At 37.9% G+C, this 21,621-nt stretch overlaps 2 protein-coding genes across 7 annotated transcripts in view; one reads left to right on the plus strand and one right to left on the minus strand.

Moving 5' to 3' along the window:
* Positions 1 to 39: 39 nt before the first annotated feature.
* On the minus strand, positions 40 to 13,391 carry pbrm1l (polybromo 1, like). 6 transcript variants are annotated; one of them, XM_027146563.2, is made up of 30 exons: positions 13,254 to 13,391; positions 12,142 to 12,284; positions 11,637 to 11,734; positions 11,397 to 11,544; positions 11,050 to 11,202; positions 10,782 to 10,898; positions 10,621 to 10,689; positions 10,419 to 10,517; positions 10,221 to 10,306; positions 9,534 to 9,625; positions 9,122 to 9,338; positions 8,700 to 8,841; positions 8,304 to 8,392; positions 7,917 to 8,196; positions 7,591 to 7,696; positions 6,819 to 7,482; positions 6,156 to 6,367; positions 5,426 to 5,608; positions 5,110 to 5,267; positions 4,646 to 4,897; positions 4,395 to 4,540; positions 4,146 to 4,303; positions 3,700 to 3,883; positions 3,350 to 3,557; positions 2,944 to 3,145; positions 2,676 to 2,756; positions 2,003 to 2,167; positions 1,158 to 1,225; positions 857 to 1,070; positions 40 to 780 (listed from the first exon to the last, which is right to left on the minus strand). In XM_027146563.2, the coding sequence occupies exons 2-30, from the start codon at positions 12,271 to 12,273 to the stop codon at positions 617 to 619; spliced, it is 4,887 nt and encodes a 1,628-aa protein (XP_027002364.1). In that variant the 5' UTR covers positions 12,274 to 12,284; positions 13,254 to 13,391; the 3' UTR covers positions 40 to 616. The 6 variants fall into 6 exon arrangements, with proteins under 6 accessions (XP_027002364.1, XP_027002362.1, XP_047669663.1 ...); XM_027146561.2 differs by having other exon boundaries at positions 2,601 to 2,756; XM_047813707.1 differs by having other exon boundaries at positions 7,582 to 7,696.
* Positions 13,392 to 14,874: 1,483 nt separating this feature from the next.
* The window catches only part of camk1a (calcium/calmodulin-dependent protein kinase Ia), a 19,458-nt gene continuing 12,711 nt past the window's right edge, over positions 14,875 to 21,621 (plus strand). Inside the window, exons 1-2 of the mRNA XM_027146318.2 lie at positions 14,875 to 15,032; positions 17,514 to 17,627. Coding sequence (XP_027002119.1) covers positions 17,545 to 17,627 — 83 coding nt within the window. The 5' untranslated portion in view covers positions 14,875 to 15,032; positions 17,514 to 17,544. The remainder of the gene's footprint in view (positions 15,033 to 17,513; positions 17,628 to 21,621) is intronic.

Here is a 21,621-nt window from a genome sequence, read left to right on the forward strand (position 1 = left end):
TTAAATATCGAAATGAATGAGAGAATCAAAACACAAATACAAAGTAGCACATTTTTTTAATTCTACCAAAGAAAATGCAAAAATATTCAATTGCCCATAAAATAAAGACAAACCAAACTTATGACACATTAAAATATTGGTAACATACAACTGTGTGTTACAGCGTTTCCACCTGATGTGATATTGTACCATAAATAAGACCTAAAAGTGGTTAAATCCACACTCATTTCTCCATTAAATCAGTGTTTGAGGTAATTCCTCTATACATCTATTCAACTGGGAAAATTGTAACAGATAAAAGCACATGAGGTTAATTAATCTTTTCTGCATAACAATATTTCATCTAAACAGGTGAAACACTTTAAACTGTCATCGGGAACATGATCGCCCGTCATCAGTAGTTATAAGTTAGCTAATGCATTTGTGATAATTCCAGTGCATCAATTTGAAACCATGTAAATGACTAAAATCCTTTTTTTTTAATACAAAAATCTGACATTATTATTGCTGTGGAAAATACTGAACAAATCAGCTGATTTACAATGTTGCTAGATTTGGCCAAAGTATCGTCTTGCATAAATAAGTGTCCTGAGTGTCAGGGCTTAAAGCTTAAAGGTTAAAGGTTGTAAGCTTGTCGGATGCTAAGAGTGTCTCTCATCATTAAATCTCTCAATCGCCACAACGCATCCACCATTGTGGTGTGAGCACCTTTGCTCTTCAGCCAATGAGAAGGAAGACGGCTCTCCTGCTCTCTACTGAGGCGGGAGTCTTTTCTTTGAGCTATAGAAAGAAATTAGAAACGTGTTAGAAAACAGAATGTCAATTTTGGAAACAAAGGTTTTTCCACCCATCTCACCCTTAAGGCTCTGATCCCATTTGCTGATAGTGGGACAATCTGCACTGAGCCCTTCTATGTATTTAAGGTAGGCTTCTGAATGCAGGAGACGCTGTGGCCTGGGAGGTGGTGCTACGAACATGGGTGGGCCTTGTGTTTGGTGGGCAGACTGACCCAGCTGACTTTGACCTGGGTATGGAGGTGGAGCCACCTGCCCTGGGCCATATGTACCCATCTAAAGAGGAAACACCATTAGTACTTGAGCTCTCAACACAGCTTAAATCAGAGATAGAGCTGAAATATAAATAAACATGCTTTTCACCTGAAGACCAAAAGGGTTTCCTGGACCAGGACTTCCAGCCATACCATTAATACCAGGTCCCATTCCACCTGTAGAGAGGAAAAGAGCGTATGAAAAAATAAGATCTTGTAGCTGACTAATTGGGGGCTGATCATTTATTAAACAACTTTCAATAGGTTTCTTGAGAATAGAAGTACATTATGTTACATGATATATCTGTAGTACACTAGATATTATTCTTACATATAACATCTCAATACACACGTGGACAAAATTGTTGGTACCCTTCGGTCAATGATTTTTTTAAAAATAATTCCGTTGAAGCATGGTAGAAAAGCAATGTCTGACTTTCATTGGTTAACATTCATAGAATTTCTATTTATTATTACTTTTGTCAGATTAAAGTTTTTTCTGTGATCACTGTGAGGTTTTCTTTCATTGACCGAAGGGTAGCAACAATTTTGTCGATGTGTGTATGTATTGTTTAATGAAATTTTAACCTAGTCCTAATTAACATTAACACTAGCTATCATGATTAATCATAGTGAATAAAATTCAACTATACATGAAAAAGCAAAATGTTTCATAATAATTCAAATGTAGTGAACTTGAAATAAGAAATTATGGTGAAACTCTTTCACTGCAATATGGAAAACTAGCAACCATCTGCAAATTCAATTAAAGTGAAATAGTAAAAGAACAAATAGTAGAAGTAGGATTTAACTCCACATAGATCTACTATTGTATGCCATCATTTCCACACCACCCACAAAAGCAAACTGTAGATCAGATTACGGATTTTTCTTGAGTTAATATTTCTTTCTTGTATGTCTGGTTGAAGTTGCACACAAGTTGATGCTTCTTACCAGAAGGGGGCATACCAGGGTACCCAGCCATGCCTGATGTAAAGTAGTGTTGAGGTGGCAACGCGGGCACCCCCATGGGATGAGGAGGTGTGCCACCCATACCCATCATGCCATCAGGAGGACCCTGTATAGGCATGAAGGGTGGGCCATAATTTCCCATCATGCCTTGGGTGAAAAGGGAGAAACACAAAAAGAATCCATGCATATGTGACATGCAAATGTGTTTGGTCATGCACTACAAAATAAAAGACACTGCAATCTCTACCAGAGCGTTAGAGAAAGTAACCTAAAAGTGTCAAAGTTATGAATGATGCCAATAGTAGAACTTCCATGTGTGGATGTTAATAAAAAAAAAAGTAATCATGCAAATAAAACAATAAATCAAGCATTATCTCTTCAACACACACAACTAAGAAGGGTTGTGAATATGAATAAGATCACATGGAGTCCTGAAATGGGTTAGAGTACAGTGACTGGTGACTGATGAGAATGAGTTGGGGTACGGATGATGTCAGTAGGTGACGGAAGCTTTGGAGGGTGCCCGGATGCTGCATCTTGATTGTCTTGAGGTGAGGGTATATTGGGGATTTGGCGTTACCTGGCATGGCTTGGTTTAGCATCCCCATAGAGCTTGGGGGGGGCACCACCCCCATCAGAGACCCGGCTGGGGTACCTGCTCTTGGGGAAGCTGCCGCCTGCTGCTGCTGGAGGGCCCTTTCCCGTTCCTGCTGTTCTACCAGTTTAGCTGCCCGCTCTGAAAAGACAGCATTATACACAGTATTAAAGACCCTACCTGATTAGGCAAGTAATCTTTGTACCCATCAGAGTGCCCACTTAAGACATACTGTAAGAACCCATTGTAGCATAAGCAAGACAATTGCCACATAAGTCAGTAAAGACAAAATGGGTTAAAATGTGACATGGTTTTCACGTGAATTTACCTTCATACTCCGACTTCTTAGTAGAGTCCAGGTTCCTCCACTCTGTACCAACAAGACGACTCAGCTCTCCAAAAGAGAAATCTGGGTGTTGAGCCTTTATGACAGCTCTCATCTCACTGCTAAACAGAATGTAGCCACTCATGTTGATCTTGCGCTTGGCTCCTTCCTTCTTGGATAGACCCTTTACGGTCTTTGGTGTGGACTGTGTAGAATAATCATAGGCAATATGCAACAATCATAATTGTGTTTGGATGGATTATAAAACTTTATCAAGCCTTAGCAAAACCACATGCTATATTTAGGTGTTAATGTTAGTTTATTTAGACAGTTAATGCCATAATAGTGTTTATGTGACAGCGTTGTGTATATGTAGCTTTATGAGGACGAGTATAAGTAAATAATATACCTGTAGTGGTGTGTTAGGAAGGTCCATATCACTAGCAATTGAAGACTGATGCTGGGGCAAGGAAGGTGTTGCTGGTGCTTCATCATCCTCATCTTCCATCTCATCTAGATCTTCATCCAGGTCCTCTATATCTGCAAATTTGGCCTCTAGCTCTTCAATTTTTTTATCCAGCAGGGGGGATGGTTCCTTGGAAGGCACAAGTGGCTTTCTATAAAAGGAAGAACATTGTAAACGTTTGCCTCTAGTAATATCCACTTACATATTTAAGTACTGGGCCAAAGCCAAGACAAGTAATGTGTAGTAGCTTTAACTGTACAGACTGCCTGGTACAAATAGTAATATTAAAATACCTGAAGTAGTAGATCTCATCATCCACCACTTTGCCTGACAGGGAAAATCGTTTGAGGCCTTTAAATTTTTTCATCTGCTTCTCACTTTCAATGTAGCGGCTCTCACACAAGTGTACATTCTCCTCTGCAAATTCAGTTGGTCTACAGGAAATAAAGTCCTTAAAGGAGGAGACAACACACTTTCCTATGGAGAGAGAAGAAAGAATAAAGACAAACTGTTCAATGTAAATAATAATTGTTCAATGTAATAATAAAAAAATATATAATAATCAAGGTTTGTATTGTTAGTGGTTCATCCTAAAACGTACATTTTAACCAAATTAAAAACTTTCTAAATCATTAAATATCTTTATCAGCCTTTTTCATGGAAGGACAAAACAAAAAAAAAAGATTATATTCCAGATTACTGTACATAGCGGGTCACGCAGCAGAAGGGAGGATTGTACCTAAAATGCACATCATGGGAGAGGTCTCCTCCAGGTTGCTCAGGAACACTTCACGCTTGTAGAACATCTTTGTGGGCTCATGTTCTGTCTCCTCAGGGTGGATGAATAACGGCCCAAAGAAGAAAGGAACTCCATCCTGCTCCCACATCTTTTCAATCCTGCCCATAATCATCAAAACAAAAAGGTCATTTATAACAGTCATAGGAATGAGATTGGAAGGCAAGAGGGAAAACGTTACAACTCGCTTGCCTGCCAATTCGTGGACGTGTCAAGCGATGAGATCGAATGTAGACACAATCACCCACTTTCATCCACATGTTATTGTAGCATAGCTGTTCGTAGTACTGACATCCAGGCTCACCATTAGCCACCTCCACAGGAACAGCCTCTCTCTCCTGTAAGAAGGAAGTATGAAAATTATAAGTGATAAACACTTCAAAAAAATCCTAATACATTTCCATCAATTCAATACAAATTTGTCAATTCATAAAGATACATACTTTCTCAATAAAGGTACCATGATCGTCAGCAGAGTCTGCCATCTTGTCCTGGTCACGATTTGCAGCGCTGACGAACATGGACGCAACTCTGACTACAGGTAATGGCACATCACGAGAGACTAATTTCACAGAGCTTGGTGGCATAGTCCATATTTTGATCTTCTTGAAGGCTTTGGTCCGGGTTGTGTAGCGAGACTCACAAACGTAGACATCCTCAGGTTTGAAGCCCTCGGGCTGGTATTTAAAATAATCCTGGAAAAAAGTATAAACACTTATAGAATGTTTCAAACCGAAAACTTTTAATAAAGTGCATAAAGGACTTGATGTATGTATGTATGTATGTACATATATGGAGGAATCCGTATGTTTATATATTTGTGATTTGTTGCAATATAATGTGTACTTAAATCCATGTGATTTTCTCAAGGTTAAGGAAAGGGAAAGGAAAGCTTTCTTCCATTTACCTTTACAAACACCACCATACATTTCCCCAGTATCTTACTGAATGGAACATTGTTGTAATAGTCACTCTTGAATACTTCCTTTTCCAGGAACTTGCGTATAGCCAGGTGGAAGGTCTCGCCTGGTCGATAAAACCAGCAGCCATACAGCCACTGCTCTCCTGCATCAACAACCAGAAATAAGCTGGATTTAAAACATTTCGATATGTATTACAGTTATTGTCGGTCAAGCCAAGTGTTTTTTTTTTAATTAATAATTAATAATTGTTAAATATGATTTTGCCGAAAAGACAACAGAAGAAAGAAAAAGCTTGCTCACCAGCCTCATCCTTCCACAGTTTCTCGATGCTTACAATGTGGGGCTGCAAGTTGGTTTCGGACGGCTGCACGTACACATAGTCTCCCACACTGTAGGTGCTGTTCTCAAAGCTACAGTCTTGACTATAGGTCTTCTTAAGGCTAGATGTCCACGGTCCACCCGTAACACCCTCTGCCTTCTCCTCTGAAAAATTAATCACTCATTAATATACAAGGCTTGTAGGTTGACCATAATAAAAATAGCCCTATTGCAGTGACCTGTACAAAGCAACCTGTACAAAGCCCTGATCTCAACCCCCCAGATGAACTGGAATGCCAACTATGCTTCAGCCCTCCTCGCCTGACTTCACAATTACTCTTGTGGCTGAATGTGCAAATCCCCACATCCAATTCTGAAAAAGCCTTTTGGAAATCCTTTCAAGAGTGCAGATTATTATAATGGCAAAGAGAGACTCTGAAATACGATGGTCAAAAAGCACAAATGGGTGTGAATGGACGTATGGATGTCTACATACTTTTGGCTATGTAGTGTACTTCTAAACCAAGGAATATATAGAATAATAAAAATACTAAACAATGTTTAAAATGTATATATTAACAAAAATGTAATAAACTATACTTACATTACAAAATAGTTTATACTATGAGTGTACCAGTAACTCATAATTAGTATTCTACTGTATTAGATTACAGCATGAGAAAACACAAAATCAATAAAAAGACTAACATACCTTTTTTGTCTTCCTCAATTTTGAGTCGATCTTCCTCCATTTCCCGAGGCAGTTTCTCTCTCTTCTCCTGCTCCACATCTGCATGCAGATGCCTGGATGTGTAGCTCAGTGCTGGAGTGAGTAGGATCTCACCATTCTTGCATAGCTCGTCTCGGATCTTCAGAAAGAACTGCTGCAGCTCAATCGAGTCCTCAAAGATTTCAGAGTCCGTTCTGCAGCCACAGCAGGTATTTTTGTCAGCGCAAAAAGTGGCATTACTCTTCAATATTCTCTTACTAATACTAATCATTTACTATTGTGCTCGCTCCTACATTAACAGTACATAAAATCCCCCAAAACAAAATAGACCATTTAAAAAAATCTCACAATTTTTTTTTGAAAATCGTTAGCATTTCAGAGATTTCTCTTGACACAAACATGATAAAATAAGTGGTCTTTATCAATATGAAACAAGACAGTGATTGTTATTCAGAGTTCTGTTCACACCACCATTAATTTGCACAACAACCTGCAATCATATCCCTGCATGTATAGGGGTCTATCGGCTAACCGATATGATGATATCTTAACGTTACATATTTGTCACATTTTGTTGTTAAAAACCCATCAGGAGAATTAAACAAACAGTTAACACAAAAGGACAGCTAAGTGGTTGCTACTAACCTGTTGAGACGTCTGGCTTTATCCAGCACCTCAAAAAAATGCTCCTGAAACACATCCATCCTCCGATAGCGTCCACGCTCTACGTTGTTGCGGATAATATCCAAGCTAAGAGGTGGCTCCTCTGCATTGGTAGGATCCACAGAGGGCACCTCTGCAAGCGAGTCACTGTAGCAGCGGCCCTCATCATCCTGATGGCTCATCACTGACACAAAGAGGTTCCGAATGAGCTCGCAAACTAATGGCGCTACGGCCACTTGAGCTCCTGTTCTTTCTTCTCCCTCCTCTTCCTCCTTCTCCAGGTTGCGGCGTGCATCAAGGAAGGCTCTGTGGAGCAGCAGTGCGTCACGATAGATGAGTGACTCAGGCTCATTGTATGTACAGGCGTTGTTAAACATAAGAATAAAATCCTCAGCCATTGACTCAATGTCCTGATAGCGGCCCTGGACCATGTAGCTTCGCACGCGCTCCATGTCAATGGGGCGTTTGATGGCAGCGTAGTAATCAGGCAGCTCAGAGCGTGAAGGCAGACGCAGGAACACTGTGCTCAGGCGACGTCCACGGCTGTCTGTGAAACTGCGGACAGCTTCATAGAGTTCGCCCAGTTTCTGCTGCAGAGATGTTTGAGAGCGGGCCTTTCTGGGAGATACAGCACCCCCGCTCCTCCCTGGAAAAGTAAAAGATGGTAATGATAATGTTAACAATAAAAACTGTATCACTTTGAAACCAATTTTTGGTAAAAAAAATAAATAAAATTTCCAGTTACATAACGCACGTAGTTTGAGTTTGGGTGAGCCAACATCATCATCCTCAGGTAAAGGTCCAAGTTCCTTCTGTTTTTCCTTTACAATCTTTTCCAGAATGTCTGCATCATTGTAAACCTGGAAATATAGAAGTTAAAAGGTAAACAAAAAAAATTAATCCATTTCTAATTGTGTTAATGTTACAATATCAACAAAACAACAATGTACAATATAATGCTAGAAATGAAAGGAGAACACTGTGTGATTTTATAAGAAAACAAATACAGTGTAAATACTGTCCTTATCTTCATCCAGTTTCAACCTTTATACAAATCACAGTTTCTAAATTCTGACCAACCTGAGAGCCTTCCTCGTTGTAGTGGCGAGCATTGCGGAACATGAGCTTCAAATCGTTCATGAGAGCCTCATCGCTGACGTATCGCTCGCTGCGAATATTGCTCTCGATGGTGCGAAGGTCCATGGGCTCAAAGATAACCTGGTAGTAATCAGGGTAGTCCTTTTTTGATGGCTTCACCATGAATAGCTCACAGAGGCGCCGACCTGTACCTGCCTCTCGTGCCTCGGTCACTGCTGCATACAATGCTTTCATCCTGTTTTTCTTTGTGTTCTTCTTATGACTATGATGTTGGAAAATGTATTCATGGACAGAAAGAGGGCAACATTATTAACAATATTCAAATGACAATGAGGCATAAAAAAAATTGTCATTCAAAATAGAACTGACCTTTTTCTCTTACTGCTTCCTGTCTCGGGTGTCACGGTGGACAGCAAACTGTCTCCTTCGTCGTCGTCTCGAAGTTCTCTCCTTTTTAACTGGAAAGGAGGTTAGCCCATTTTTTACAGCAACACACTACAATTTGATACATACGATAACGCATTCAATACAATGCCTGCAGGCCCACCACACAGGATGTTTAGCTCACTAATGAAGAAGTAAATACCAATAACGTATTAATATTTACACACTGGCTAAATTCATTAGGTGTGCTGGATAAGAGCCTTCATTGTGGGGGATACAGACTTGGAGGCTCTATTTTTGACACCTATGGTCTTGTATGCATTAATAATACATTATACTTTAGAATACAAGCAAGTTTTCTAGATCCAGGAATATATTCACCTGCATTATGTGCTGTAATTTCTGAGCACGCTTGTAAATGGCTGAATTGGGGACATTGTAGCGTTTAGCATTCTCAAACATAGAATTAAGGTCTGATTCCATTTGCTCGACTCCCTCGTACTCCCCGTTTCGCATTTTTTCTCTGTAACCAAAAATACACAGGTCATGTAAAAGTTCTATATAAAGCATATCTTATATGTCCCAAGGGAGATTTCGCTTATTAAATACACTGATGTGACACTGATTAATCTTACACTGATGTATTGACGACACAATTCGATAGCCATAAAAAATACAATGATCTATTTATCAGATGATGCTTTAGAGAGAAAGGCCACTTTAACTACACTTATCAGTGATTATAAATAAAAAGTAGATTGATATATATTGAAGAGACATTGTTTGAAATTATGTGCGAGTACCTGATTTGCTGGATAGAAATGGGGTGTTTGATCTGCTGGAAGTAATCAGGGTACTCTCTGCGTGATGGTAGATGAAGGAATGGCTCAGCAAGGAGCTGACCCTGAGTGTTACGGGCCCCTCTGACAGCTTGGTACAGCTGGAAGATTGGGTCACCAGTAGATAGTCGAGTGTGCCCGCTCTCAGACTCCGCCTCCCCAACATCATACCGCACAGAGCCTGCAGGAAAACATACAAAGACAAAGTCTGCTAATAAGCTTTCAGCTTTGGATTAAGACATTACATAATGTTACATTTAATCACATAAAACATGGCCTGCAGGAAAAAGAAGAGACGTATCATAAAACAGCTGGACTGTGAATACATTATGTTGATGTCCTTTTATGTTGATACTTGGACAGGATGAGGAAATACCTGACAGAATGGAGTCTTCATCGCTCTCTGAGCCGGGCTGCAGAGACACGGTAATAGCAGGCAAACGATCTCCCTGAGCTGACCTCCGATTCCTGCCACAGAACATATAGGCATCAAAGCCAATCTACAAGCCAAGCACACACTTTATACAGTTGCTAAATACATTAGGTGATCTGGAATAGAACCTTCATTGTGAGGGTTACAGACTGGAGGCTCAATTTTTTTTAATATGCATTAACAATAGATTACACTATTACACTGTTATAGTTACATGTAGTTACACACACTATAGTTGCTTGCATTACTCATGTATTCTGTACTGTATATTGTACAAACAGTCAACGCCTGTGATATACAATACTGTTATTTTATTGTACAGTATACTGCATTGCTAGACTCTGCACTTTATACGCATCTCATACTGCATATTGTGCTCTTTATTTTATTTTCTGTATAGCATTGTTGATTATGCAGCAACATAACAGCAACAATAAAACAGCTGTTCAAACCCCAGGACTGTTAAAATGCCACAGCTGGACCCTTGAATAATGCATTTAAATCTCTCTGCTCCAGGAGTGTTGTATTATGGCTGAGTCAGATTCTGACCCAAGCCTCTTAACAAGATGGGATACGTGAAGTAAAGGAATTATACTGTGCTCAAAGCAAAAAGCCAGGCAAGGAAGATACCTGATGCGGAGGCTGGATTTTGTTGGTTCTGCCTGCTCGAGTTCAGTTTTCCTCTGCAAAAAGGCCTTCTTAATTGTGTTTGCATCCTTCAAACAATAGAAAAGAAAGTGTTACCCCAAATGGAAAGTTAAACAAAATTAGATTGCCCTGATTTGTGGGCAGGACAATAGACCTGACATGAATGAAAACAGATATTACCTTATAAACTTGTGATCCAGGTTCATTGTAGACTTTGGCATTTTTGGTCAAAAGATCAATGTCCTTGGCCATGGCACTGATGGATTTGTAATGTCCCATCTGTGATGAAACAATGCTAATGATGTGACATGCTATTCATTTTTTTTTTTTTTAGTTTCATATCCATTAACTGCAATTAACTGTAATAATGGGAAATACACACCTGTATCCTCTGAGCTATGGTTCGAAAATCTATTGGCTCTTTGATTATGGCATAGTAGTCTGGGTATTGCTGAATACAGGCAGAAGAAAAACATACACAGTGTTAACATTTATTAAATTTGCTATTTAACAAACACATTGTAATAAAAGAAAAAGTCTTACCAGTTTAGAGGGCAGTTTCTGGAAAAGTTCACTAACTATTCTCCCTGAAGGGTCAGTATAAGATACAAGACCGTCCAGCAGCTGCTCTAGGACCCCTTTCATATAGTTGGGTGACATCTGAGCAGACATGAGGAGAGATTATCTGATAATGCTATAGTGTGTCCACCATGCACACATACACAGAGCTGTTAGGCTTTAAAGACTATTAGCATCTCACACTATTTCTTCACACTTCTTTTCTCATAACTGGATTATGAGGAAACATTACCTCCTCCTCTGTGGAGACTCCTGGGTTATCAGCATCTTCACTTTCCTCTTCTTCCTCATCATCTTCGACATCTCCTCCAGGAAGAAGGCTACTCTTTGTGGCTACGAACAGAGCCCACAACTTACAGGCAGCCCTGTACTCTGGACTATCAGCCTAAAATAAAAAAGTAATAAATAAACACACAAAATCAGGCTCAGTTGCTTTTACACACTAAATAAATGTAGAATAAAGAGGAAAAGAAATTGTTCTGTTCATTGCCTATGGTAACTAATTAAATAATAAAAATACATTTCTTTTAGTGATTTAGGAACTTGATTGACTTTTTTTGTAAATATTGTCTCTTTTACCGGATAGTAAGCTTTGGCATTGTTTATAAGTAGCTTAAAATCTTCAGAGAACTGTTCTGCATCTTGGTACTCTTCTGTCCTGAGCTTCTGTTGGATCTTCATCATGTCAATGGGCTTGCTCACCACGTCATAGTAATCTGGCTGATTCCTAAATGGCATAGACAAATACTAAAAAAAACTAGGCAGAGACTATTTATTTTAAAAATCGATGTAAACAAAGAGGCAACAATGGTTTCATACCTTCTTTTCGGAGCACGAACAAAAAGCTCACAGATCTGCCTCCCTTGCTCATCTTTGTAGTCCCTGACAGTGTTGTACAATTCACTGCAAACAGCAATCTGAAAGACATTGATATTAAAACGTTTAAGACCCGTTGGGTCTTTAAGCAGTGAAAAAAAAAGTATGTTCTGGCGATCGTCTCACACAATGTAAAATATCAGCAGAAAATAAATCAAATCCACTCTGATACTGATCCAGTATCAGTCCTAAAACTAATATGTATATTGTCACAGATTGGGACATCCTATCAAGGAACAAATTCATTACACACATAGGAAAACAAAACAGGCAATGTTATGTAGGAAAAATATAGTCGCACATTTGAAGCATTAAGTATTGCTCCTGCTTTAAGGGCTCCTCTCCATAGACTGTTGGTCATTTGACATAGTTTGAACAAATAGACAAAGAAGGTGGTTGTTGTTGTTGGCATCCCCAAATCTCGCACTTACAACTTGTGCAAACTCACTTGATCAACAGCAGCAGCATTAGAAGTCCTCCTCCTTTTCCAGCTGCTGGTTGGAGTTGATGAAGTGGCATCGTCAAACTCTCCACTCACACTGCTGGAGGGAGAAGCGATGCGTCGTCTCTTGGAGCCCATAGAAATCGTACCTGTATTTTTATTTCACATACAAAACAACCCAGATGTTACAAGCACAAATCATCTAGCACCTGAATATAATTATCCATGGAGATATCATGGCATGTGGTCACTCAGTGGTTAAGGTGTTGGACTACTGATCGAAAGGTCATAGGTTCGAATCCCAGGTCCACCAAGCTGCTACTGCTGGGCCCCTGAACAAGGACCTTAACCCTCAATTGTGCAGTTGTATAAATTAATAATAATAATAATAATAATATTATTAATAATAATACAGCTTTTACTGTAAAATTATGCCTGTAGTAGTAGTAATAATAATAATAATAATAATAATAATAATAATACAGCTTCTACTGAATAGAATTTGCTCTTGAAGCTTGACTTTAACCCTCAATTGCTCAGTTTTATACATTGAATTAGAAAAAAAAATGTAAGTCACTCTGGATAAAGGTGTCTGCTAAATGGCGTAAATGTAAATCATTGACAGAGTGAGAAAAACAACCATTTAACGGGATGATAAAGATGCAAGCACGTTGAGTGACAGCTAGTTGGTTAAGTAAACAATCAGTATTATTAGTGTAGTGTTTTTGGCACAGGAAATACATACGGTAGATTCTACTGTTCAGTCACAAGAATACCGGCCTTTTTTTTTAACAAACTGAACGCTACAAGTTTGTATAGAATTAGCTGAGAAATACAGGCTGTGTACTTTCAGACAAAACAGAAGAAGTATTGAGTATCGAGCTAAAACTAACACGCTAGTCTTTCACTCTGTTGTGTTTCTACTTCCCTGTAGGCGCTCATGCTACAGCCCACCAGCCCTCACACTTTTACTACCGCTTCTCAAACAAAAGAGCGCTCTGTGTACAGTAACGTTAAGCTCGTTAGCTCGTCTGCTAAACACTTAAGCCGAAAAATACCGTTTACGCCTGTACGGCGAACTCCCGTTACAAATAAGAGAAACCGCGACTTTAACTCACCCGTATGAAATGTGTGGCTTTCTTTAAACAGTTAAGAATTATCCAACAGAAAATAGAGCGATAGCTACAAACGTTAACCAGTGAGCTAACGTTTATTTTTAGTCCCGCCTCTTTTCAGAAGCGGAAGTTGATTCAGTTAAAAGTCTTCAAGTTTGCTGGTTTACGTTCATCGGGGATTTGTTTAATCCGTGTGTCTTTTATAAACTAATATCGATTTCGTTTTTTCTCTCTTGTTAAAACGAGTAGGTAGTAATAATAATAATAATAATAATAATAATAATAATAATAATAATAATAATAATAATACAGCTTTTACTGTAGAATTATGCCTAGAATAGAATTTGCTCTTGAAACTGACAACGACCTTTAATTACCTGTAATAATTTAAAAAATAATGAATGATTATATAGACATCATATGTTTAGTTATCTGAGGCAAAAAGTGCAATATGTAAATTGAGGTAGTCTAAAATCCAACTGAAGTCAAGTCAAGAAGCTTTTATTTTCATTATAACTACGTAAAAAAATTTGACAATAAGTGAATTTATTAATGCGCTTCATTTTATCATCAGTAACAGTAAGTTGTTAAATGGGAAGTTAATCATGGAATATAGGAACACATTAGACCCCTTATTTATACATTTTATAGACAAAACATTGTGGAAATCTGAACATCAGACCCATAACACCATAAGTGTTTAATGAACATCCAATTCCTCCTATTGCTGTTATAACAGCTTCCACTCTTATTGGATGGCTTTCGCCTAGATTTGGGAGCATTGTTGAGAGGATTTGTGGTCATTCAGCCTGCAAGAGTATTAGTGAGGTCAGGCGGTGATATAAGACTAGAAGGCCTGGCATGCAGCACTCAAATTCATGCCAGAGGTGTCAGGTCTGGGTTCAGGCCATTCTATTTGTTCTAAATTAACCTTGGCAAACCATGTCTTTTCAGATCTCTTGTCTTCTATAGTATAGTGATATTTATGTCTGTACTTTTGGGAGTCACAAACAACTGGAACCAAATTCCTTGTGTGTGTCTCACTTGTCCAATAAACCCGATACTGATTCTGATTCCTGATTCTGCTGTCATTTGTGAAGTATTGCAAGGCTGGAACAGGTTTAGTTCGTTTAGTTTCAGTGATGGGAAATTACAATGCTAAATCATTCATTACATTACATTTACAGCATTTGGCAGACGCCCTTATCCAGAGCGACGTACATAAGTGATTTAAATCTCTAACATTGAATACATTCAAAAACATTTACAATTGTGCGCGTTATTCTTTGTGCCAACAGTTTTGGGAAGAACTGCAAATGAGTGTGATGATCAGGTGCCCACATACTATTGACCATATTGTGCACGCAATACAGGCATGCATGCATGCATGCATGAATGAATGAATGAATGAATGAATGAATGAATGAATGAATGAATGAATTATAAATCTTTCTTAATGGATACCTTTATAGTGTTGTATATACAATTATAGTTTTGGCTTTAACAATACTTGGTGTTTTGCCGACTTGCTGCTAAATGTATAGTATACCGAAATTTCATACTGCTAAAACATCTGTGAGTGTCTTGATTAGATCTCCTAAAACTGTGTGCGCATTGTTCCAGATGTTGTCCGTCCTCACAGCTGGGATGATGTCGGAACTTGCTGATTTTAGGATCCCTGCAGCGGCGCGTGTGACGTCAGAGCAGGTCTGGCTGAGTAGCGCGAGCGCGACATCAGTGCTAAACACTGCAAAGCGTTCAGCTCCGAGAGCAGACGAACAGGTAGGCTCCTCATCACACACCTTCCTCTCAGAAGAACTGATGAATTACTAAAGACTGGATGCTCTAGCCTAAATCTGGAACGAAATCCTTTTGTCCTGCATTGGATGCAACCTTGCATCACTTGGGTTTATAATATACGCAGGCAATATTACCGAGTAAGGTTATTCATATAGACTGTATTGCATTGCTGCACCTGAATGCATGGAACCAGAGTCTTGTAGAATCTAGTTGCGCATTGCCCGCAGAAATGTGTAGCCTGCCATCAAGTTAGACTTAATGAGGTAGGAGCTGGATTTGCTGCATTGGCCAAATCTTCAACTGGTTTATATAACATTTTGTACTATATATAGCATAGGATTTTTTTGTGTGTGTGTTCTTAAAACCCAGACAAATCTCTACACTCGCAACTACAAAACAAAAAAAGGTTTCAAGATGAAAAGATCTGTTTCAACCACAATGCCTCATGCCACAGTCTACAATGCATCGGTTCAGATGTCCTTTTTTACGGCATCTTCCTCAAATCTATAATCCTTACTGGACGTTTGAGAATAGGATGTTGAAGAAAGAGTGTTCGTTTATTTATTTTTTTATTGAGGCATTTGTTTATCTTTTATTTCCATCATTCATTCATTCATTCATTCATTCATTCATTCATTCATTCATTTATTTATTTATTTATTTATTTATTTATTTATTTATTTACTTACTTATTCGTTTATTTCTTTGTTTTTTTTTCATTCATTCATTCATTCATTCATTCATTCATTCATTCATTCGTTTATTTATTTTCATTCATTCATTCATTCATTCATTCATTCATTCATTCATTCATTCATTCATTCATTCGTTTGTTTGTTTGTTTATTCCCATTCATTCATTCATTCATTCATTCATTCATTCATTCATTCATTCATTCATTCATTCATTCATTCATTCATTCATTCATTTGTTTATTTATTTAGGCAGCTGAGTCTTAAATGTATTTTTTGTGACTGAAGCATTTTACACAAATGTACACTATTAGATTTATTGCTATTACGCGTGAGATTTATATTTGTTACCAATCCTTGAGTGCGCCTCCTTTAGCACAAGCCCTAAAACTCGAGAGAAAGGTTGTCAAAAAGAAAAAGACACATAAAGAACGAGCCAAATCTATCTAAGTAGGTCAGGCCAAATTGTAACATAGTAGTTGTTGAAAATAGTTACAAATAATTGCTAACTAATAAAAGTAGCTTACTCTACATCTAGGACAAATTTTCCACTACAGCCTGATTCGCACTATAGGGAAATAATGCGGATACTTATCCAATCTGGCAACATCGATGTCCAAAGATGCCTGTCGTGGCTCAAGCTTAAAATGATGAATCTCCTGACTGCAATTTAACACTGCATATGTTCCACTGATAACAAAAGACACCATAATTTTGCTGAAAGAATGGAGCACATTCCATATACCACATAAAGTAGATGACAGACAGACAGACTAATAGATAGATAAATATCAATTAGATAGATAGATAGATAGATAGATAGATAGATAGATAGATAGATAGATAGATAGATAGATAGATAGATAGATAGATAGATAGATCCAAAGAGTTAAAGTTAAAGGAAGTGTAAAGTTAGCAAGGAAGTGTATTCAGAATATAAACAAACAAACAAACAAAAATTAATTAATTAATTTTGTACAAAATTATGAAACCGTATTAGATATAAAGCTTTATATAGACATGTCATCTGAGTGGAGTATATTAGATGAGTGTTAACCTAATATATACACAGTTCAATTGGTGCAAAACAGAGTAAGGAACTATGGAGAGAACTATGGGTCTTGAGATCCATCACATATACCTAACATACTTAACATATTGTGTAGGCCTGCAAAATCTGTATCTTCCCTGAGTTCAAAACCCCATTAAACATGACTGCTGGATCAAGTTTCAGATATGCATGGTCGCTCAATGCATATTAGAGAAATTCTCATCTTCAGTCAACCTTCTGAAAGCTTTTTGGCTCCTCTAATTCATCCAGCTTTTTATTTTTTTTACAGGATATTTGCATCATAAACTTGAACCCATCCAGTACACCCATGAGAAAATTCAATACACTGCAAAAAAGCAAGAATGCATTAACTTGATTAAAAAACAAGAAGATCTGCTTTCATCCTGGCTGTTTAAGTGTCAGTCAGGAATTGATGGAAGTGTAATCAAGCCCCTAAAGATAAAAATATACTCACTACCAAACTAATATAGGGAGATCGGGGGTTTCATATAGTTCTGTTGAAAGAAGTCATGACATGACTGGTACCCAATCCTAAATTCTATATAATATAATGTGATATAATATATTGTAAACTGACATGGGATGTTGATACAATGTGCTAGTGTTACTTACTGCCTCTTACACTTTCCTGCTCTCATTCTCCCTTTGCTCTCTCTCCCTGTGCTGTCCACTGGGCTATCCTTAATCCTCTCTATTCAGCTTCCCAGTGGAGCATCAGCTCAACTATACAATGCCCTTAGAAGAAGGAAAAGGATGGAAAAAGAAGACAACTGACATCAAGGATAATTATGACTTCAAAGAAGTTCTTGGAACGTGAGTTTAGTTGCAACTCCACATAACCATGTTATTTCCTTCCTGATTTTGTTCTGAGCCTGCATTATCCTGGAGTTTGCAACTGATAGACCTGTCTGTGAATCAGGAATCACAGGAATAACAATTCAAAGGCAGTGATGCTTTTATGATTAGGTCAGTGAACCATGCTCGAGGCATTGCATGCAGTGCAGGATAATGCATCAGTGCACATTGATGTCAAAACATAATTTTACGGTTTATATTTGGGTTTGTATCATTTTTGTAATTTTCCTTATTATGATTTGCAAAGCTGAAGCTGGCTCTTAACACTCTGATGCTTCACAGATGAGGAACCACATACTCACAATCCTCCTGAACACTGCACCGGCCCTCAGTTACTGTGGCTATATTTATAGTGCCATATGTGTGGGCGAGTACCCATTTTCTGTCGCTTTCACTCTGCATCTTCATGGCGTTAGTGTCTGCATAAAGACATATGAGACAGAAAAATTCTGTGTGTGCGTGTGCCTGTATGTATATGTGTGTATATTGGTTTACCTACAAGTGCTTGTTGGTTTTCCTCTAAACTACATGTATCTTTATCTGGATCTCAGACAATGTATAGCAGGGGTGCAGGACTGCAGATTGTGGGGTATAGGACATACAGTTGTCACCTGTCCATGGCTTGCAAAGCCATCAAATTAAGCTACTGTATGAAAATACAACAACACACCAACACACACATAACATGCCAGAATACACAAGCACATTTACTTATTAAGTTTCCACTGTGGTTGTGTGTCATTTCCAGAGTTGACAATAATTAGAGCAGAGCTTCTTTCATTTTTTTAAGGCCAGCCTACACTACTGCCCTAAGTTTATACAGTATCTCATAGCAGAATTGGTGTAAAAACAAAGCTCTCAAAGCTAGCTTAAAATAAAATTTGTAAAACTTTTAATAACAGTGCATTTGGCTAATATTATTTATTGATGTTATTTACTTTTTTAATGATGGAGCCAAGCATGCAAACTGTTCCTAGAAATTGTAATCTTAAAGCTATTAAAGAAAAAACATCCACAGTCGTCTTTAGGGTTTATGCCTAAGAAGTAGGGCAATCAGGACGGAGCAGACAGGTTTGAATCTAGCCAACTGGTTGATAAAACCAAAAACAGCCCAAGTGCAGTACTTATGTAACTAACTATACATATGTAATGGTACAGCATAAAGTGTTGCCACCTTACAGCACCAGGATCCTTGGTCAGATTTATGTCTGTGTGACCTTTTGGTGCATGTTCTGCCCATGACCATGTAAATTTCTTGGTTTTTCCTGTTTCTTTCTACCTCCAAAAACATGCATGTATGCGGCCAAGTTAGAATAAATTGACCCAGATGTGAAAGGGTGTGTTTGTTTATGTGTGGCTGATGGCCTTCAGTGGACTGACATCAGATTATTGTGCATTTCCACCTCATATCCAGTTCCTAGAATAGGCTCGGAATTCACCCTGTCCCTTACCAGGGTTATAAAGGTGAATAAATAAAATAATATTGTTTGTTATAAGACCAGAAAGTTATAAATAGTCCAATTTCACAGGAAAACCACTGACTGTACCCTCGTCCCACTGCTAGCAGAGGTGATGTGCAATTCCCTCCTACCTAAATATGTAGACGACCACTAGGTCTGTTCATCTCTTCTGTTTTAGTAAAATCATTGATTACTCACTGCTATTTGTAACATTACTCTTCAACTATGATGTGAACTGTTAATTGTACTTATTGCTATGAACAGTCATCATGTTTGCTCTTGCACATCTAAGGTGCATATGGTAAATGTTTACCCAAATATTTGCTTGAATAGTTTTTTCAGAGGTGTTTAGTATACGTAGTTTCACACATTAGTGCTGTACATTTAGTATAACCTCTGAGGGAGCACCTTGCTGTGTCTTTCCCTTTAGAGGCTCATGCAACAGCATTCCATGGTAATAAGATTGTGTATGAATATTCTGAGTGGATTAAGCTAATTTATATATAATGATTGTTCTTTCTGACAGATAATCCAACAGCTTGTTTTGTCTAGATAAAGACAAAGGTGAGTCTAGGAGTAGTAACTCCTTATTCCTTATTAAAATGGGACAGACGTAAGGGAACCATTTCCTCTGCATTCTTTGAATATTATTTTAGTCTCATTAAAGCTCCAAGCAAAACTCTACACGAGGTGTTTAACTAGCAGTACTTGTTCTTCAGAGGACATTTTAGGAAACAAAATGTCTGGATGTTTAGTATTGGGTTCTCATGCCTTTGACATCATTGTTTTACCTTTGTGTTGGACCAAATAGATTAATTAATTTGTTTATGGAACAATCATGATCCGGTCATAGAGGACTGTTTGCCCTGGTGACATTATTGCAGATTTCTTACAGGGCTCTTATGGCAGCTGCAGAGTTTAAAAGTTTGTTTTTTGGGGACTATGTGATGATGTATGAGATGTCCCTTCTGATACTATCTGCAAGGCCACCCAAAACAACCAAGGGAACGAAGAGAAAAAATGTTCAATGTTCTAAACCAATTAGAAAAGTACATGAACAAACTGAAGTACATTGAGATTATTAATTTGCATTGAACATTGATAGTCAGAGGTCAGTTGCAGTGGCTCATGTTTATTCATGACAAGACAATGATATTGTAATTGAGTTGTTTCATTAATTAATATTAATAAACTCTTATTTTACCATAGCCTTGTTCACCACAGGGTATAATAAGAAAATGTTTGAAATACTAATAGATTATTCTAATTATTTTAAATCTAGAATCAAGAATAATTATAAGTAACTCATTCATTGTTTCATCCATTGTCAGTAAATACTTTATCCTAGTCAGTGTCATGGTAGATCCAGAGCCTATACCAGTGACATTGTGTGAGAGGTGGGATTAGACCTTGAATAGACCACAAAAAAAAAAAGAAAAAAGAAGAAAAAGAAGGTAAACAGAGGTGAGCACACGGACTGATGTTAGACTAACACTCACAGTGATTGATTGCTCCATTTACCTTCGGTACTAAACACACCCATGATGCATGACTGTAGTCTTTTCTATTAGGTCATTATATGCTGAAAGTTCAATCTGCAAAACCCTTCTAGTTCTGTAGTTCTTTTTTCGAACACACACAAATCTGTTTTAGTGTGTGTGGACAGGTTGGGAGTTGCCATCGGGAGAACAGTACTCAAGTGACATTTCAAGGGTAAATGCAACAGTACATGCACAGTACATCCTATATAGTATCTTGGATTTCATACGTCATAGCCAAATATATTATCACTGAACCTTTCCAATGTACTTTCAGTATAGAAATCTAAGAAATGTTAAGAAATTGTAGTCATTACCATACCTCCAGATATCTATAATATCCCTTACTTTTTAGTGTGACATGAGCTATACTCTGATGTAAGCGATCTCTCTCTCTCTGTCTCTCTCTCTGTCTCTCTCTCTGTCTCTCTCTCTCTTTCTCTCTCTCTCTCTCTCAGACACACACAAACACACACACACTTTATCTGCATTATACACTTCAATGACCACATAGGAGATTTAAAAAACTTCTGACATTGTATTTGATAATTGGAAAAGTAATTTTGTCCCCTCTAAATGGAACATGCAACCCCAATCACAGTTCACGTATTTCTGCAGCAGTGTCTGGAGAACCACCGGGATGTTTGAAGGAACTTTTCAGCAAAGAGTTTAAATCAGAAATGGTTTCTGGCTAAATTCAAGTGGATTAGTAAGCAGTTTTCCACTCCACTTTAGTTGGGAAGATTATCAAGTTTATGGTGGAACTAATGGTATTCGTATGGTGCAGGTTTACTGAGCTGTGCTGTAACAAAACCGTCTAAGCTCAATCTTAATCAGTTTATCAGCTGCAGTTTTATAGAGTATATAAAAAATAAATACACTGATTCATAGCTCTTTAGTTAATAGTTAATAATGTATGATTATACAATATGGGTATGTTATTAATTTTTGTGG

Source organism: Tachysurus fulvidraco, chromosome 5 (assembly GCF_022655615.1).
Source record: "Tachysurus fulvidraco isolate hzauxx_2018 chromosome 5, HZAU_PFXX_2.0, whole genome shotgun sequence".
In the NCBI taxonomy this organism is placed as follows: Eukaryota; Metazoa; Chordata; class Actinopteri; order Siluriformes; family Bagridae; genus Tachysurus; species Tachysurus fulvidraco.

What these genes read in the sequence shown, in the direction of transcription:
- pbrm1l (XM_047813706.1), bottom strand. Translation starts at nt 12,273, where the DNA reads ATGGGCTCCAAGAGACGACGCATCGCTTCTCCCTCCAGCAGTGTGAGT. An exon ending in GGAAGCAGTAAGAGAAAAAG is followed by an intron (nt 8,197 to 8,303) that starts GTCAGTTCTATT and finishes CCAACATCATAG; the next exon opens with TCATAAGAAGAACACAAAGA. An exon ending in TAAGAAGTCGGAGTATGAAG is followed by an intron (nt 2,757 to 2,943) that starts GTAAATTCACGT and finishes CTGTCTTTTCAG; the next exon opens with AGCGGGCAGCTAAACTGGTA.